The 15,725-nt window shown below is 47.6% G+C and overlaps 5 protein-coding genes across 5 annotated transcripts; 2 read left to right on the top strand and 3 right to left on the bottom strand.

The window, feature by feature from the left end:
* Positions 1-959: 959 nt before the first annotated feature.
* ABOM_005449 (histidine phosphatase family protein) lies at positions 960-2,718 on the bottom strand (the record flags this gene model as incomplete). The annotated part of the gene is made up of 3 exons (XM_022532578.1): positions 960-2,313; positions 2,380-2,533; positions 2,589-2,718. The coding sequence occupies 3 exons, from the start codon at positions 2,716-2,718 to the stop codon at positions 960-962; spliced, it is 1,638 nt and encodes a 545-aa protein (XP_022389385.1).
* Positions 2,719-5,636: 2,918 nt separating this feature from the next.
* On the bottom strand, positions 5,637-6,524 carry ABOM_005448 (short chain type dehydrogenase; the record flags this gene model as incomplete). The annotated part of the gene is made up of 2 exons (XM_022532577.1): positions 5,637-6,426; positions 6,484-6,524. The coding sequence occupies 2 exons, from the start codon at positions 6,522-6,524 to the stop codon at positions 5,637-5,639; spliced, it is 831 nt and encodes a 276-aa protein (XP_022389398.1).
* A 1,411-nt stretch (positions 6,525-7,935) lies between these two features.
* ABOM_005447 (putative carboxyl ester lipase) lies at positions 7,936-9,679 on the top strand (the record flags this gene model as incomplete). Its single annotated transcript, XM_022532576.1, has 4 exons — positions 7,936-8,459; positions 8,511-8,730; positions 8,782-9,370; positions 9,426-9,679. 4 exons carry the CDS (start codon positions 7,936-7,938, stop codon positions 9,677-9,679), a joined length of 1,587 nt encoding a protein of 528 aa, XP_022389397.1.
* A 231-nt stretch (positions 9,680-9,910) lies between these two features.
* Positions 9,911-10,585, bottom strand: ABOM_005446 (uncharacterized protein; the record flags this gene model as incomplete). The annotated part of the gene is made up of 1 exon (XM_022532575.1): positions 9,911-10,585. The coding sequence occupies one exon, from the start codon at positions 10,583-10,585 to the stop codon at positions 9,911-9,913; it is 675 nt and encodes a 224-aa protein (XP_022389396.1).
* Positions 10,586-11,314: 729 nt separating this feature from the next.
* ABOM_005445 (uncharacterized protein) lies at positions 11,315-15,158 on the top strand (the record flags this gene model as incomplete). Its single annotated transcript, XM_022532574.1, has 3 exons — positions 11,315-11,601; positions 11,666-13,606; positions 13,670-15,158. 3 exons carry the CDS (start codon positions 11,315-11,317, stop codon positions 15,156-15,158), a joined length of 3,717 nt encoding a protein of 1,238 aa, XP_022389395.1.
* Between the last annotated feature and the right edge of the window lie 567 nt (positions 15,159-15,725).

The following is a 15,725-nucleotide window of genomic DNA, read 5'->3' as shown; positions in this document are numbered from 1 at the left end:
TGGCACAGGGGTGAGGCTGCGTTTCTTGACACTGGTAGATATGTCAGCCCCGCAGCTTTCAAATCCATTGAGGTAAGTATTAGTTACCTTGACTCTTCGGGCCTTGCAGTTGAAGCAGCCATGACGCGATTTCGTATGAGGTCGTTTAATCCGATGCTGCTCTATCCGGACTCTAGGAATGGATCCTGATATGGAAAATGATGGGTGCGACGAACCACTCATCTGGAAACGTGCCAACTGAAATGAATATTCCATTCTTGTGCTGAGCGACTATCTCTGTCTTGTGTTAAGTTCAGTTTCAATGTCGTGGTGAACGGTGAAGATCTCGATAATGACGATGGCAGGCAACCAGTTTTCGGTCCAATACGAGGCGACAGCCAATCAACTGCTTCTGCTATAATTATCATGATTTTGCATAGATGTGTTAAGCATCGTTAAATGAATTATTCATAATCCTTAATTGCTTGACTATTGGTGGATATAGTAGTAAAGTCAACGGGACTTTCCAAGTCCTGGAATATTGGACTCGTGATCTACCTTACTCATGGGAAACAATCGATTAGAGTAACGTGAACTCTATCTGCCTGGCAAAACGATTCTTGAATAGAACTTGAACTGTATAGAACCTGCTCCTCATTTCCTTAACGCATGTTGGAATTCATTCGTTACGGCTTCCCATTTGTGATTCTGCTTATATCAAGTACCCACCTCAGCAGGTTCGACTAAAATACATCCCAGATCTGCTCGACACCTGCGCTTCGCCCTTGAATTAGAGGTGATGTGGTTCTTGCTCTACCCAGGCGGACTTAACTAGTCTGACACCTTGATCAAAAAGCCATCGGATTTTCTTTCTACCTGCATGGATTCTTCCCACTCTGATTCGCGTCTATACCTTTATATGTCTTTAAACCCCTTTTTATAGTGAAGCATAAAGCATGAAAAATCGATGAAAGATATCCTTAGTCCCGCGGAGGCACTCCATCTGTAACATCCCCATAAGCTGGAGTACTCCAGTCCCCGAAACATGCGTACTCAAACTGGGACCTCTCCAAGCTCTTTCTTTGTACCTTCAAGAACGTGTCAAGCTCACACCATCCGTCATCTCGATATTCACACTCAGGGAAGCTGGCATGGAGAGGAAGAGTTCGCTGATTTTGAAGGAAATGAACGTAATATGTGTCTTTCGTGTCTTTCAGGTAGACGCCGTGGGTCTCGTTTCGGGATCGCTCCGTTGATACCTTATGAGGTGCTCTTATAATCTCAATGTTTGTGCGACCAGCGAAAGGAACAACCTTGCTGGTGGAAAACTGCTGATTCTTTGGAGGGCCCGTCGGAGGCAAAAACTGGGCAAATTGTCCGAATCCGAATGCCGTAAGCGTCGCGAAGATATCAGCGTCATGTGTGAAGTCAAGATAGAGATTCTGGTCTACCGGAAACGTAACTGGATTAGTGGCCAAGGTCATGTTGGCATTTGTGCCGGTTGTCTGTAGGACATGGCCTTCCACTCGGGCGAGGAACTCCTCGACCCACGCGATTCCCTGGGCGCGTCCGGCCGGATTCTGAAATCCCACCATGGCAGTAAACATGAGATCGTACGCGTAGCTGAAGTGTTCAAACTCTTTATAAGTAAAAAGCTGGCAGAATTGGCTGTAGCCAAAGCTAATCGTCTCGTATACGCAGAGAGACTGAGCATTGTGTGAATCAGTAGTGGTCCAGTTATAGGACCCGGAAAGCTCTTTCAGCACCGTAGTACGCTCCTTGAGGTATATGTTGATCCATTGGTACATGGGTTCATAGATTGATGAGTTGGCCATGACGGTCATAGCATTGGTGCAGGAATATGTTCCAACAAGAGAGTTGTTGAATCCTACACTTTCGATCATTGCTAGTAGGTTGGCCTTGCTAGTCCAATCCAGGCCGAAGAAGCCAGCAAGAAAGTTCTCCGCCGATTTCAGCATGCGATCCTGTGTCGTCGTGCGTGCCACGAGCTTGTGGCCAAGACTTTCATTGTAAAGATGCCCATAGTTGTAATAATTCAGGACCCCACTATCAAACAGCTCTTGGCGACCCTTCGGAACAAGTATTTCAGCCCCAAGGCCATAGCTCCAGTCATTGAGGAACGATAGAGCGCCCTTGAAGCGGTTGCCGGCAGTCGTAGAGTTCTTGATCCCCTCGGCCCAGGACGGAAACCCCTCCGACGAAGAAGGATATCGGGAACCGTGCCTATGCAGCATATGCATTTGGGTGATGTTTGCTCCAGCCGGAAGGGGATATTCGTCGACCCCGAAGCCATCTTCTGAGGAGAAATAGGGACTATTACATCATGAGACTTTGATGTTTTCGTATCACTGGTTGAGATTCGCCTTTTCAGTTACCTACCTCAGGTTACCAGCATGGTGGAAGATGTTGCGCCCATGCGCTCCTGATATAGGTTGATCTGTCACTAAAGGGTCATTGGCAATATACGCCCCATGACTGGAGAAAGCTGGATTCGTTTCGGCGAGGAAAGGTGCAGAGCCGGTGGCAGTTGGACCTGGGATTCTTAAGCAAAGACTCTATAGGAACCGTTGCCCGAGTCCAAAACCCACCTTGATAACTCTGGGGAGACGTCTGGAACCACTTCGGCTGTGTCGTGCCAGTGGCTCTATCTGAACTAGCCGCAGTAACACCCACCCAAGAGGCAGTAACCAAAGGGAGTGCAAAAAGCATGTCCTTCATGATGAAGCATCGATAGGATGCTTTCGCCAGACTAGGAAGCGGGGAAACAATAGTAGGCACAGTTGTAAACTGTTTCCAAACATCTCAAGACAAGCAGGTTTTATAGACGCCATGTTAGACTCGTTGCTAGAGACGGATGCCGGATTTCCCGAGAGGCTAGTATTGAGTCAACACAGATAATTGTTGCTTTATTAGGTCCAAAACTTCATTAATGCATGAATCGCCAGTTGGTTCTTGGTATATGGGCACGTGGGTGGCCATAGTTGTCGTCCGAAAAGCCATGATATCCACCTTGATGTGCGGAGGATGGGCCATTTCCCGCACCAAGATAGCTGTATGCAATTAATGCCATCGTATTGTAGACCGATCTTGTTGGCTCAATTGCGCACGTGGGTAGATGATTTGGTGAATTTCTCTGGACTCTCTAGTAACTTAGCGTGTATAGAATTGCCGACAGTGTCTAGCGCCTTTTTTTTTTAATTACGATTCAAAAGGGGTTGTAACTGGAGCACGTGCTACCCCAGAATGTACAGAGGTGTGCGTCGGGTCTTTCTTTATCCTGAGGCCATGCCACCATAAGGCTTAAATCTGGTGACGGAAGTTCCCGCCCCAAAAGGTGGGTCTTGTCTGTCAATGTTCTTCATTGCTCGGATGCCGGAAGTTATGATTTCTGCTTATGCCAAGTTCTGATAGTGCTACTAATTTAAGGGTCCTGCGCTATGTTCGCCATGACAAGAGTCTGCCTCTTATAAAAGCCTTTCAAGTTACATTAGTACATTGACGAGGTCTTGATGTTTCTGATCTCAATCAGCCCTAATCATTCACACTTAACAAAACTATACCTTGCATGTACTAAACTATTTGCGGCATGATTTCACAAGAATCCCAAGTACATACATATCCAAGGTAAATATATGGGAATGTTAGCTATCTCAATAATGATGCTACCCAGGAATGTTGTTCCCCTGAAACACCACAGCCTCAGTCACGAGGCTGTACCCGCGCAATCCGCCGGACCCTAGTAATCAGAACACCCCTGCATAACCACTAGTTAATCTACTCCGGAGTATATAATCACCTTCTTCCCATAGGCGCTGACCCAGAGAATCTTTCCCTCGGAACCTCTCCCCTCTAGAATCGATCGGCCACCATGATCCAATTAAAAGTAAATTGGCCCCCACCCCATCCCACATAACCAACCCATTTTAACACGTCCAGGAACTTCCCCCTCCACCTCCATATTCAGAAACGCAGCCCCCATCCTACTCAAATGCCACTTACGATGAAGAAGCCGCCTTCGAGGGAGCTGAGTTCACAGGGTTGGAATCTGACCCACGCAACACTATCCGCCCAGGTGGCACCCAGCGTTGGTGGGCTCGCAACTTTAAGCGCCAACTCTTTTGTCTGTTCTGTGTGGTCTTGGCGGTAGCGGTGACGCCATATCTGGTTTTGGTTATTCTGATGAGCCAGTGGAGGTTCTAGTTCCCGGGAGCACGCCCTGAGTGGGGGTTCAAAGCCCTGAGCGGTGCTGAGCTGGGAATAGGGAAACCTGTGATACGTTACCAGTTCATGGCTGACTTGTGACAACTTGTGCGCTGTTTTCTGTGGTCGTATTTTATGGGAATAGACGTTCGCAGGGGGGGCTATGAAAATCTCGATAAAGTGAGATGGAAAAATACTGTACGTGGTATTTCAATGTCAGTCTCCCTCGTTGCTGTTGGCATTCTTCAGGCGTTTTGTGACCCCAGCTCTCCCGTGGCAGGGTTGAGAGAGAGGCAATTTGGACGACAAAGGTACCAGGAGAAAACTAAGGCGAAGAGACCAACATGAAGATGGCTAAATAGAGCTTTATACAGCAAGTTTTCGATCGGCGTTACAAGATAGAAAATGAGCGAAAGCACAAGAGGTGAAAAGATTCCTTATGCTCGCGAGGAATTATAAGCATTCCCAAATTCAAATCTTTCGGCACGTTCATATGTCCACGTACGACTCCAATATGGTGAACTATTAATGTGGGCCATAGCTTTGACAGCGCCCATCGTTGCGCGGATCTTGTCTCGCTTAGCTTCTTTAAAGTATGAGCACATAATATCAAGCTTCCACCAAAACAGAGTTCTTTTGTTCAGCTTTTTGAAGGTATATCTCTCCGCCTATGATACTGCAAGCTCAACCTCCCTCGTTATTTCTTCTGCAAGCATGGCAATTACCCGTGTTTCTGCCATATAGATCGAGCGCATCAACGGGGCTTGGTTAAGCTTTTTATATTCATTGCTTTATTCGATGCAAATGTAGTCGACCCAAGATGACTCGTTCCCGCTTTGGATAGCGAAGGCAATGCAGAGCGTATATAAACTTGGTGTTACATGGAACGGATGTCCTTCAACAATAACCCCCATACATACGAAAGAGCCTCAAATTTGGCATTTTGTCGAGTGATGCAATATTGAGGGGGGCTTTTCGATTCTTATCAGGGAGGATGGTAAGCAGTCGGATTTGCTTTTGTTTTGCGAGTGCTTCATACTCGAAATTCATTCGGCATGAATTCAGAATTTGGAGGGTGTACGACGATTGATTGCTCTGGCTTAGAGACGGGGCATATAATACTACTCTAGTACTAGTAGTGCTCCCTTTTTATCCAAGATAATGCGGGGTATCCTAACTAGTAATACTACTAGCTACCGTAGCTATAATTAGATCCTTTTTTGCCTCGTCAGACATGTACATATGTACATACATTGTTCTGATAATCCTGTACTCGTCATATCTTTTGGCCCCTGCGATTTGGTGCGCTGGTTAGTGGGATTGCCCGGTTGCCTAACATTTACTCACTGTTGGGATCCGGTCACATTGGAAGCAGAAAGTGTTAGTTTTCTATCAGCGAGTACGAGCTGTGAAAAATCATAACAATACAAGGAGCTCTAAGTAAAGACTATGCCACCATCCACCAATATTGTCTGCCCTGTCACAAAATCCGAGTCTTGACTCGCCAGGAACCCTCCAACCAACCCTGCCACATCCTCCGGCTCACTCGTCCGTCCCAAAGCCGCCTTATTTGAATATAACTCTTGTGTTTCCCCCTTCGATCGGCCCTCAATCGTGCCCAACTCCTCATCAATCTTATCCCACATGGCTGTTCCCACCACCCCTGGCGCATATGCGTTGACCGTAATCTTGTGTGGTGCCATCTCCATCGCCATCGCCTGCGTCAATCCACGAACCGCCCACTTGCTGGCCGAATAGATCCCCAGCGCTGCAAACGCCCTGAAGCCAACGATAGATGAGGCCCCTACGATCTTGTACACACCAACCCCGGCAGCAGATTGCGGATCACCCTGCGCGACCATCTGGCGAGCCGCGTGAGTGTAACAATTGAACACGCCCTTGAAGTTTACTGAGAATACCGCATCAATATCGGCCTCAGTGACGTTGAGAAGTTGTTTTATTTGCGCGATGCCTGCATTCGCAACCATCAGGGTCAACGGACCAAGCCCTTCCACTGTACTTCGAACCATATCTTCCACCGCGGAAGATGAGGTCACGTCAGCGGCTATACCAATCGCCCGGGGACGAGAAGAGGATGTCGCCCCTTGAGTACCCATAGAATTTATTTCATCGACAACTGTGGCAATCTCATCGCCTGCACCAGGTATATCGTTAATGCAAATCGAATAGCCGTCTCTTGCAAGACGGAGGGCAATCGCCTTTCCACTGGCATACGTTCAACACTAACCATACTAGTACAGGTATCAGGAGGGCGTTACTTACATCCCACGCGCTGAGCCGGTGACAATAGCTACTCGAGGCATTTCAATATTTCAATTTCAGTCAGTCGGACGGTTTATAAGAGGAGGAACTGCCCAAAGGGTATCCTTCATTGACTTGCTTTATATATACACTGATGTGGCTGCCCCGCTTCTTGGGGGAAAATGAGGGGAAGATGTCATCTTGCCCGGGATTGGTTACGTCTCTTATTCACTCAAGTACTACTTTTACATGCTTTGTACTTCTGAACTGTTCTAATTCCGCGTATAATCCTGTATTCTGGGCCTCAATTACCCCGTACATCCGTGGTATTCGATCATCACCCAATGGGCACCACACTAACTCAATTATGTAAAACTTGGATGACACTGCAGAATAGTAAAGATAGCTAATCAGGTTATTGAAGCATCTTAGTTTCTCTGTAAGAAGAGGCCCACGGAATTATGCAAGGTCGGGGGTTCCTGTCATTTAGTTTGGACTACGACTCCTTATTTCCTCAGACTTGCTTCAAGCTACCTACGTCAGCGGTAGTATGTGTCCCTGCCTGATTAAGTTTTGCAATATATCTACACACGGTCAGACTGGTCAGTAGTTAGCGGATTGTCTAAGTATGATGAAGAACACCTAGTCACTCTTCGCGGTCGGATATACTCAGAACTGTACTTTATGAATACTATCGACTTCTATGTCTATAGGTCGAGGTTCCTACCCGTAACCAGACCTAAAAACAAAAGAAACATGGCTACATGAAAAGAATAAGGAGAAGAGGGTAAAGTTGTAGCTAGGAAAGTGGCAGCCTACTCAGCATTCCACGTACCCAGGATATCATATGCCTAGAATTCCAGTGATGTTGGACACCTCACTTGAACGTATATGGATGAGCTGGTGACACACAGGAAGGTTAGCAGTGGTTCATGACTATCTGACTCCATGTGATTTTGTTGCTCTTGCCGTTTGGATTGCGTCATACGAGCTGACTGCTAGTAATATGGAGATGCTTTAACTCCCAGTGGCTATGCCTTTGTCTGACTTGAGGGAAAACTCAGTGCTTGCTCCTTTAGGATTATTTCATTTGTCTTATGTGTCTAGGTGTCATGGTGCCCCGCCCAATTGAGAAGGATTCTTTTTACTTGGGCAAGAAGCTGTTGAACTACTCCACTGCAATACCATGAACCTAACGAACTTTCCGTTTGTTCTTAAACCTAATGTCGGCTTGTCGAATAAACGTGACTGATGTCGATCAGCCGAACCTAGTTTGCACCCCCATAATTACGAGGATCCACTCGGTTCATGTCAAGCGAGTACGAGTCAACCTTATCTAGGAAGCGGCCATGGAGATCATGGATTGAACTATAATACTATAAAACAGCAATTCTAATTCCCCGAAAGCTCCGGCCTCCCAGCAATGCATACAGCTCTAGGAGAACCCGACTCAAACACGCCTATACCGCTACCATGAACCCAAATCTAGTCTTATTTCTGATCACAATCTCTTCCCTCCTCCCCACCATCACCGCCCAAACTTTCCCCCAGATAGACTTAGGCTATGCTATTCACACCACAACGTTCATCAACACTACCGAATCTGGCGCTAAAGTCGGCCTATACAACAACATCCGCTTTGCGCAGCCACCCACCGGCAACCTCCGCTTCCGTAAACCAGTCACTCCCCCGTCCCACGAAGACGGCATCCAGGATGGTCGAGATCGACTCACAACCAGTGACTGTGTCAGCACTGTGCATCCGCAGGCTCCATACCCGGGGATAAATGGGACCTCCTGGGGGCAGGAGGATTGTCTTTTCCTGAATGTGTGGGTGCCGGAGGGTGTGCGCGAAGGGGACAATGTGCCGGTTATGCACTGGCTGCACGGGAGTGCGTTTGCATTTGGAAGTAAAGATATGTTCGGGGATGGGTTTGGTCTCATGGAGTCGACCAAGGGAGGGGAGGGGAGGTTTATCTTTGTGGCGAGTAATTATCGGTTTGTTTCCTTTTCCGTACTTACGATTAGCCTTGTTGATCATGTTTACAGGATGGGTTTGTATGGGTGGGTATCCTCTGCGCATGAAGATATGGATGCCAATGTGGGGCTCTATGATGTTATTGCGGCACTGGAGTGGACGAAGAAGTACATCTCTCGGTTTGGGGGTGATCCTTCCAATATCACTGTCGGTGGACAGAGCGCGGGTGCTGGTATGATCGCCATGATGCTTGTAGGGAAGGGTGGGAATGGCACTCTTCCCTTCCAGAAAGTGAGCTTTCTTCCTGTTTCGAATATAGATAACTTCTACTGACTGTTAAAGGCATTTCTGTCATCTCCTGGTCTCATGCCGAGAAGGAACGTAACAGAGCGTCGCCAGGAGGTCTATGATCAAGTTTTACAAGCTGCGAACTGCTCGTCCCTCACCTGTCTTAGAGATGCATCACCACCCGCCCTAGCTGCCATGAATAAAAAAGCTCTAGAGCTCCCTGGCAACTCAGGAGGAGGCACCTTGGGTCCTGGAATTGGTATTGGCCCGTTCCCAGACGGAAAATACCTACTCGATGCAGTTCCCGTTATGCTCCAACAAGGCCGGTATCACAAGAATATCAAAGCGGTAATGTCTGGGAACATGGCAGCAGAGGGATTTGGGATGACTACAGATGTCAGCACGTACGAAGACTTTGCCACGTTGGTCCGACGCCTGGTCCCAGGAGCTAGTAATGCCACCGTTCGGCATATCCGGGACATGTATCCCTTCCCAGATTCGCAGATACAACTGGTTGCAAATTCTTGGACGACTGATGCAGTGTTTGCCTGCAATGCGAGAGCTGTTGCAAAGGCTTATGGAAATAGAACACAACGGTATTTGTTTTCGGTGCCGCCGGCTATACATGGATTGGATTCGTACTGTGCGTTTTCCCATTTTCTGATTACTTTACGTGATAGAAATACTGATGGCTACAGACTATTTCTATAGATCGGATGCCGAATTGCCTGTTCCAGTAAACGGTTCTCTCGCCAGACAATTTCAGTCAGAAGTCGTAAAGTTTACTGCAGGAAAGTCAAACCAGAATAACAGGACATCCGACTGGCCGTTGTATGCTCCAGGTGCAAAGATGGTCAATGTCACGGTTGAGGGAATTGAGCAGAGCGTTGATCCTTCGGCTAACTGTGAGATTATCTTGAAGACTATCATGGATAAGAGAAACGGGGCATGATAGTCTGGAGGAATCAGCGATAGAAATTGAAAGCCTGGCATACCATTACTTCTACTACCGACTACTTATATATCGGTGTATATTATTTACGCACGGTATTCTATCCCCAGAACCCTCAATCGCAATCGCAAACTAGCCCTATCGACACATTATCCCCATAGATCTACCTCTATCCACAACTCCACCTCTCAATAAACCCACCACAGAACCAACTCATAGAAATAAACCCCCTTAACCCAATCGATAAAGATTAACAATATCCTGATCCTTTTTGGGTCCCTTCACAACATGCCGACTAGCCCAACTAACCACCTCCCCCTCTCCCCTCACCCGAAAAGCATAAGCAGTCCGATACATATCATTAATACAAAGATGATTCCCCCTCGCCTTGAAAACCACCGTATCCTCCCCATCCACCAACGGGGGTACAGGCGCATCCACAAACGTCTCCTTATCACCCCCACCCTCACCTTGACCCTGACCCTCCTCGCGAAACTCAAACTCATGAAACAAATAATCCGGCGCATCCTCGCCGGCCCCCACCTTCGCAAACCAAACACTAATAACCCCCGCCTCACTCAACCGCCAGATATATTTCTTCGTGAAGCGCAGCCCCACCCCGACGCCGAGATTCGCGCGTAGACCTGGCGGGGCAGGCATTTCACCTTCTTCGTGGTAGAGGAGGTCTTTTGGTGTTATTGTGGGTGGTGGTTGGTTTTCCGCATTGCTATTTGTATTTGGATTGGAGGTGGTGAGGAGTGTGAAGGTTGCTGTACCGTGGAGGTCGCCGTTTATGTCGAGAGGGTTGTCGCTTTTGAGGGTGCGGTGGAGGGTCCATTTTGTGGTGGGACGGGTGAGGGAGGTGAAGAGGGTTGTTAGGATGGTGGGGGTTAGTTGGGGGCGCATTTTGGGGGTTGTTGGGCTTGTCGGCGGTGGTGGTTGGGTCATTGTTTTGTTGGCATGTCTGGGTTTTGAAGTGAGATTGTGCTGCTGGTGGTGTTGGAGATTAGATTGACATCGAGATAAAATGGTGCAGCCTCCACTGTTGGTTGGTGGGACGCGGGGTGGGACTTGGTTTCGGTTTGGGTTTAGTGGGTCGCGGCTGGGCTTTTAGAAGTGAACTACTAGTACTCCACACTACTAGGAGGAGACATTGTCATTGTCTAGTACTTAGGTAGTACGAGTAGGTAGACTAACCTATATATATGAAATTCCGGGGTTTCTTTTCAAACGGTAATTATAACCTTAGTATAAAATAAATGGACTCAGCTACAAATACAAGCCGTGCTATAAATTTGGTATGCCTGTACCATTTCTTATATGAAATAAGACAACATGAATCTACCCACAATCAATCAAAGGCAGGTATACCTCTACAAATAGGTCAAGCATATATGGCAACTGGAACCTACTACTAGTAGTAGGTGCCTATAATGGACGCTTCGTTCCGCTGTCCAATGGTGTTTGTTCTCGCAGCCTGGCAGCCTTGCAGCCTGGCTTTGACCCCGCCGCTTCTTTCAAAACAAAGCAATACAACCTAGCCCATGCCTTTCACTGCCCCATACTGTCTATACGTATCGATCTGTTATATTCAGCACATAGGTAGCTGAGGTCTATCTCATTAACTCCTCAACCATGGCGGACTCGACGATCTCAGCTTCTCCTGATGTCCGGATTGCGCGGCAGGGAAAACATCGTCGGCGAGGCGGCCGTGGTCAGAAGCAGAGTAAAACCCATGGCCAGCTCTCCAACGGTGAGCAGCATGATATGGCAGGAGCCATCACCGGTGTTCCATCTGAAAGTACAATGGATGTTCGCCAAGACAGAGGGAATCATCGCTCTCGAAGGGGAAGTGGCCGGCGGGCAACAGCACGCCCGAATCATCATACTCCTCGATCAAACGAGAAGTATGAGACTGCTAGGTAATAATCCTTATTGAGAACCTGTAAGTGGGTCACACTGCTAACATCTTGAGCGTTTCGCCAGCCGAATACGTCCATCGCCATACAGGAACCACTTAGCAAAATCACAACCCGCCAAGCTATCGCCAGAACAATTGCAGGATATTCTGGAGGCGACTCTGTCTGATATTAATCACTCCGGGTCATTGGGTGTCACGATTGTCAGCAGCTGGGCCACGGAGACGGGTCTTGCCAGAATCCGAGAGATTATTGAAGCAGACTTTGCCCGATCCTATAGTGTGACCCGGCTGATGTTTGACCCCCACTGTGTTCTTTTCCTTCGCTTGATATCATATATCTCACGGGAAGAGATACAGCACTCGCTTATTCTTGAGAAGGACGTGGGAACTATCTTCAATGTTATCTATGGGCCGCGTGGGGATAGGGGAGTTGCATTCTTTCGACGGGTTGTGAGCTATCTGGCTCACCTACGGGAGATGAACAACGACATTGACCATGATGATGGGATAAAGTACGAAGAGGTGCTCCTACATGTCACAGAGGCTATTCTGAGCACCATATTGCAGATACAGGAGGCGACCTTCAAGTCAGAGTTGAAGGGTATTGTAGAAGATCTTCGCAGCTGTTCGCCTCTTAGTGAGATAGAAAGAGTTCTCACTAAGCCCAGTCTACGTCTTGCCAGGGAAAACATGTTGAAGATCCAGGACATATTTGGAACAGGAGATAGGATTTCCGCCTATGTACCGAAGGCAGATATAGATCCATCAGAAAAGCAACAGTCCCAGCCTGAAGTCGACCCTCCTGGAGAGTTATCGAAATATGGTCCCCGTCATAACAATGATCACGCATCAATATCTAACATCAACATATTGCCCACGTTGTCAGAGATTTTACATAGTCAACGACTCGACTTTCTTCCCACTCGAGATAGTCTATACACCCCGGACAGACATCATGAGAAGGGAGTTCGCCAGCTTCTAGACACACATTTTCGTCTCCTCAGAGAAGATACGTCTGGCATTTTGCGTGATGCTGTTCGCGTGATTATTGATCATTGGGAAGCGCTTGTACACGGCACTCGATGGCAGGAGAAGAAAAGGTTGCTACGAACTCACAGTCCTACCCCCGTTCGCATATACTACGGAGCTCAGATCAGAAGAGTAAAACCACACCGTGTAAAAGGGATGGAGATCGATGTGGAATTTGACCAGGTTGCCAGGATAAAGAACATGACACCCTGGAAAAGGAAGCATTACTGGCGCGAGTCTCGCGCGCTGAACGAGGGTGGAGCCTTATTGGCACTCATCGATGCAGAGGTGGAGAAAGACACCACTGTAGTCTTTCTCCAAGTCTCCAGGAGGTACATTGAACCCATGATAGAGGAGAAAGGAATATTTGACTTGGTGAGTGATGCAAAAAGGGCTATGATTACACTGCGCCTCACTAGCTCTTCTTCTCGAGGTGATTTGGATGGCATCATCTCTTTGGCGACCAACCATTCCTCCTCGGATCGACCGCTCATACTTGTTGAGTTTCCTGCCCTACTGTATAATCTATTTGAAGGAATTTTAAGGTGCTTACAGTCCTTATATTCCGATCCTCGATGCCTGCCATTGACCTCTTGGATAACACCCCAGGAAAGGTACTGTATGGAGACTACCACTACCTTTGGGTACAAGGCATTCCCGATCCACTCGCCAATCTATCTTGAGAATCTAACACTAGACCTTTCGTCAGTTTCGTCAGCTGGTGAGATACAGGATGAGGACAATATAGCCACGCCACTGAGGTTCTCCGTTGGCCGAGACTTTAAGGCTATGTCTGAGGAGCTATTTAGAAGAACGACGTTAGACATGGGTCAGGCACAGGCAATGGTCTTAGCACTCAAAAACCATTTAGCTCTTATTCAAGGTCCACCGGGGACAGGAAAATCGTACGTAGGTATTCAGATCGCAAAGTGCCTCCTAGCCAACAGAATTCCGCTGTTAGGACCGATTCTATGCGTGTAAGTACCGACTATAGCGATTCAGATTCCCATAATTAGGAGCTTGTACCTAACCACAAATAGTTGTTACACAAACCATGCACTTGATCAGTTTCTCCAAGGGCTTCTTGATTCAGGAATTTCGAAGATCGTACGCATTGGATCTCGTAGTGCCTCACCCGCCCTGGAGTCCCTTTCACTTGAAAACTACAAGAAGCAGAAGAAGATTCCACGCATCCCTGGCCAAGGCAGATCGATCAATGTGTTACAGAAACGACTTGATGACTTGGCCTTTGGAGTTGGTGAGATCTGTGAGAAACTCGAAAACGGGACTTTTGGCATCGTGAGTGCCTATTTGAGGAGGCGATTCCCCAAGCATGACAGACAGATTACCGAGGGGGTAATGATAGGTGATAAGAGGCCGTTGGATACCTGGGCTCAGGGTAACGGCCCAGGCGACTTGAATGGTAATGACGACAAACGGCAGATTGAACAAATGCTTTCTGTAGATCCATGGACGTTAACAAACGAGGAACGCACCCGCCTACTGAAGCACTGGCATGAGTCAGCTGTTAACGATCTTACATTCGAGCTCGATAGCCTAACACGTCAACATGCCGAAGAGAAACGCCGGTACACTGCCTTGTTTAACAAAGAAGACGCCCAGATATTCAATCAAGTGGAAGTTGTTGGAGTCACTACAACTGGCCTGGCAAATAATGCCGATCTCTTACGTAGCCTTCCAGCAAAGGTGTTAATCTGTGAAGAGGCAGGCGAAGTGCTTGAATCACACATTCTGACAAGCTTTTTGCCTTCTATTCAACATGCCATTTTGATCGGAGACCATTTACAACTTCGTCCAAAGATCTCGAATCAAAGGCTATCTATAGAGTACGACCAAAGTGGACCCAAATACAACCTTGACGAGTCATTGTTCGAAAGGATGGTAAACCTGCGGCCTCCAGACTTTCATACATCAGGCGGACAAGCCACCAGTGCGATGGATTCTGTTCGATTTCCTGTGGCACAACTAGATAGTCAGCGGAGAATGCATCCTTCGATTGCTTCTCTTGTTCGTCAGACTCTATATCCTGACCTATGCGACCATCAGAAGACAAGTTTGTATGATGAAGTCGCTGGTTTAAAACGCAGGCTATTCTGGCTTGACCACCGCAACGTAGAAGACCCCGATGATCCTGAGGACCCGATGCGGAGCAAGACAAACACATGGGAGGCGGATGTGGTCATCGCACTAGTGCAGCACCTGTGTAAACAGGAGTGCTATAGCCCTGGAGAGGTCGCTATCCTAACACCATACATCGGCCAGTTGAGATTGTTGAAGAATCGATTGGAGGGAATTGTTGATATTATAATCGCAGAACAAGATTTGGCCGATTTGGATAACTCCGAAGAAGATACGCACGCGAGTGACAGCACTAGTCTGATATCTCACAACCGACAAACTGTTGAGAAAGCGAGATTGTCCGAGCAGGTGAGGCTTGCCACGGTGGATAACTTTCAGGTCAGTTCATTGCCACACTCTGAGGGCCAACTCCATAAATACTCACCATAGCTACTTCCTAGGGCAATGAGGCAACTGTGGTTATAGTCTCACTTGTGAGGAGCAACAAATATCGAAATTGTGGATTCCTAAAAACTTCAAACAGAATCAATGTTTTATTGAGGCAAGTGTTCAAGCTTCGACCATTGATCATAATCCCGTAGTGTATTTCTAACTCTTATAATCTCTCCACTTTATAGCCGAGCAAAGCATGGAATGTACATTATTGGGAATGCTAACACGGCATCCTCTGTTCCTATGTGGTCATCAGTGATTCGAATACTAGAAGAAGGCGGTAACATCGGACCCAAGTTAGAGCTCGAATGCTCCCGACACCCTAATAACAGGATGTACGTTGCTTCTCCGGAAGATTTCCTAACCCAAGCTCCGGAGGGTGGCTGTACAGAAAGATGTGAACGGAGACTGGCCTGCGGCCATACCTGCACTTTCAAGTGTCATTCTAATACACGGCATGGCGCGGTCAAGTGCATGAAGCCATGCACAAGAATGAGGAAGTGCGGGCACTTGTGCACAAAGAGATGTCATGAGAACTGTGGTCAGTGCGTCGAGAAAGTCTCC

The sequence above is a fragment of the Aspergillus bombycis genome, assembly GCF_001792695.1.
Source record: "Aspergillus bombycis strain NRRL26010 chromosome Unknown contig00039, whole genome shotgun sequence".
Taxonomy (NCBI): domain Eukaryota; kingdom Fungi; phylum Ascomycota; class Eurotiomycetes; order Eurotiales; family Aspergillaceae; genus Aspergillus; species Aspergillus bombycis.
The sequence above is the reverse complement of the archived record's forward strand: the minus strand, read 5'-3'. Positions and strand labels throughout refer to the sequence as shown.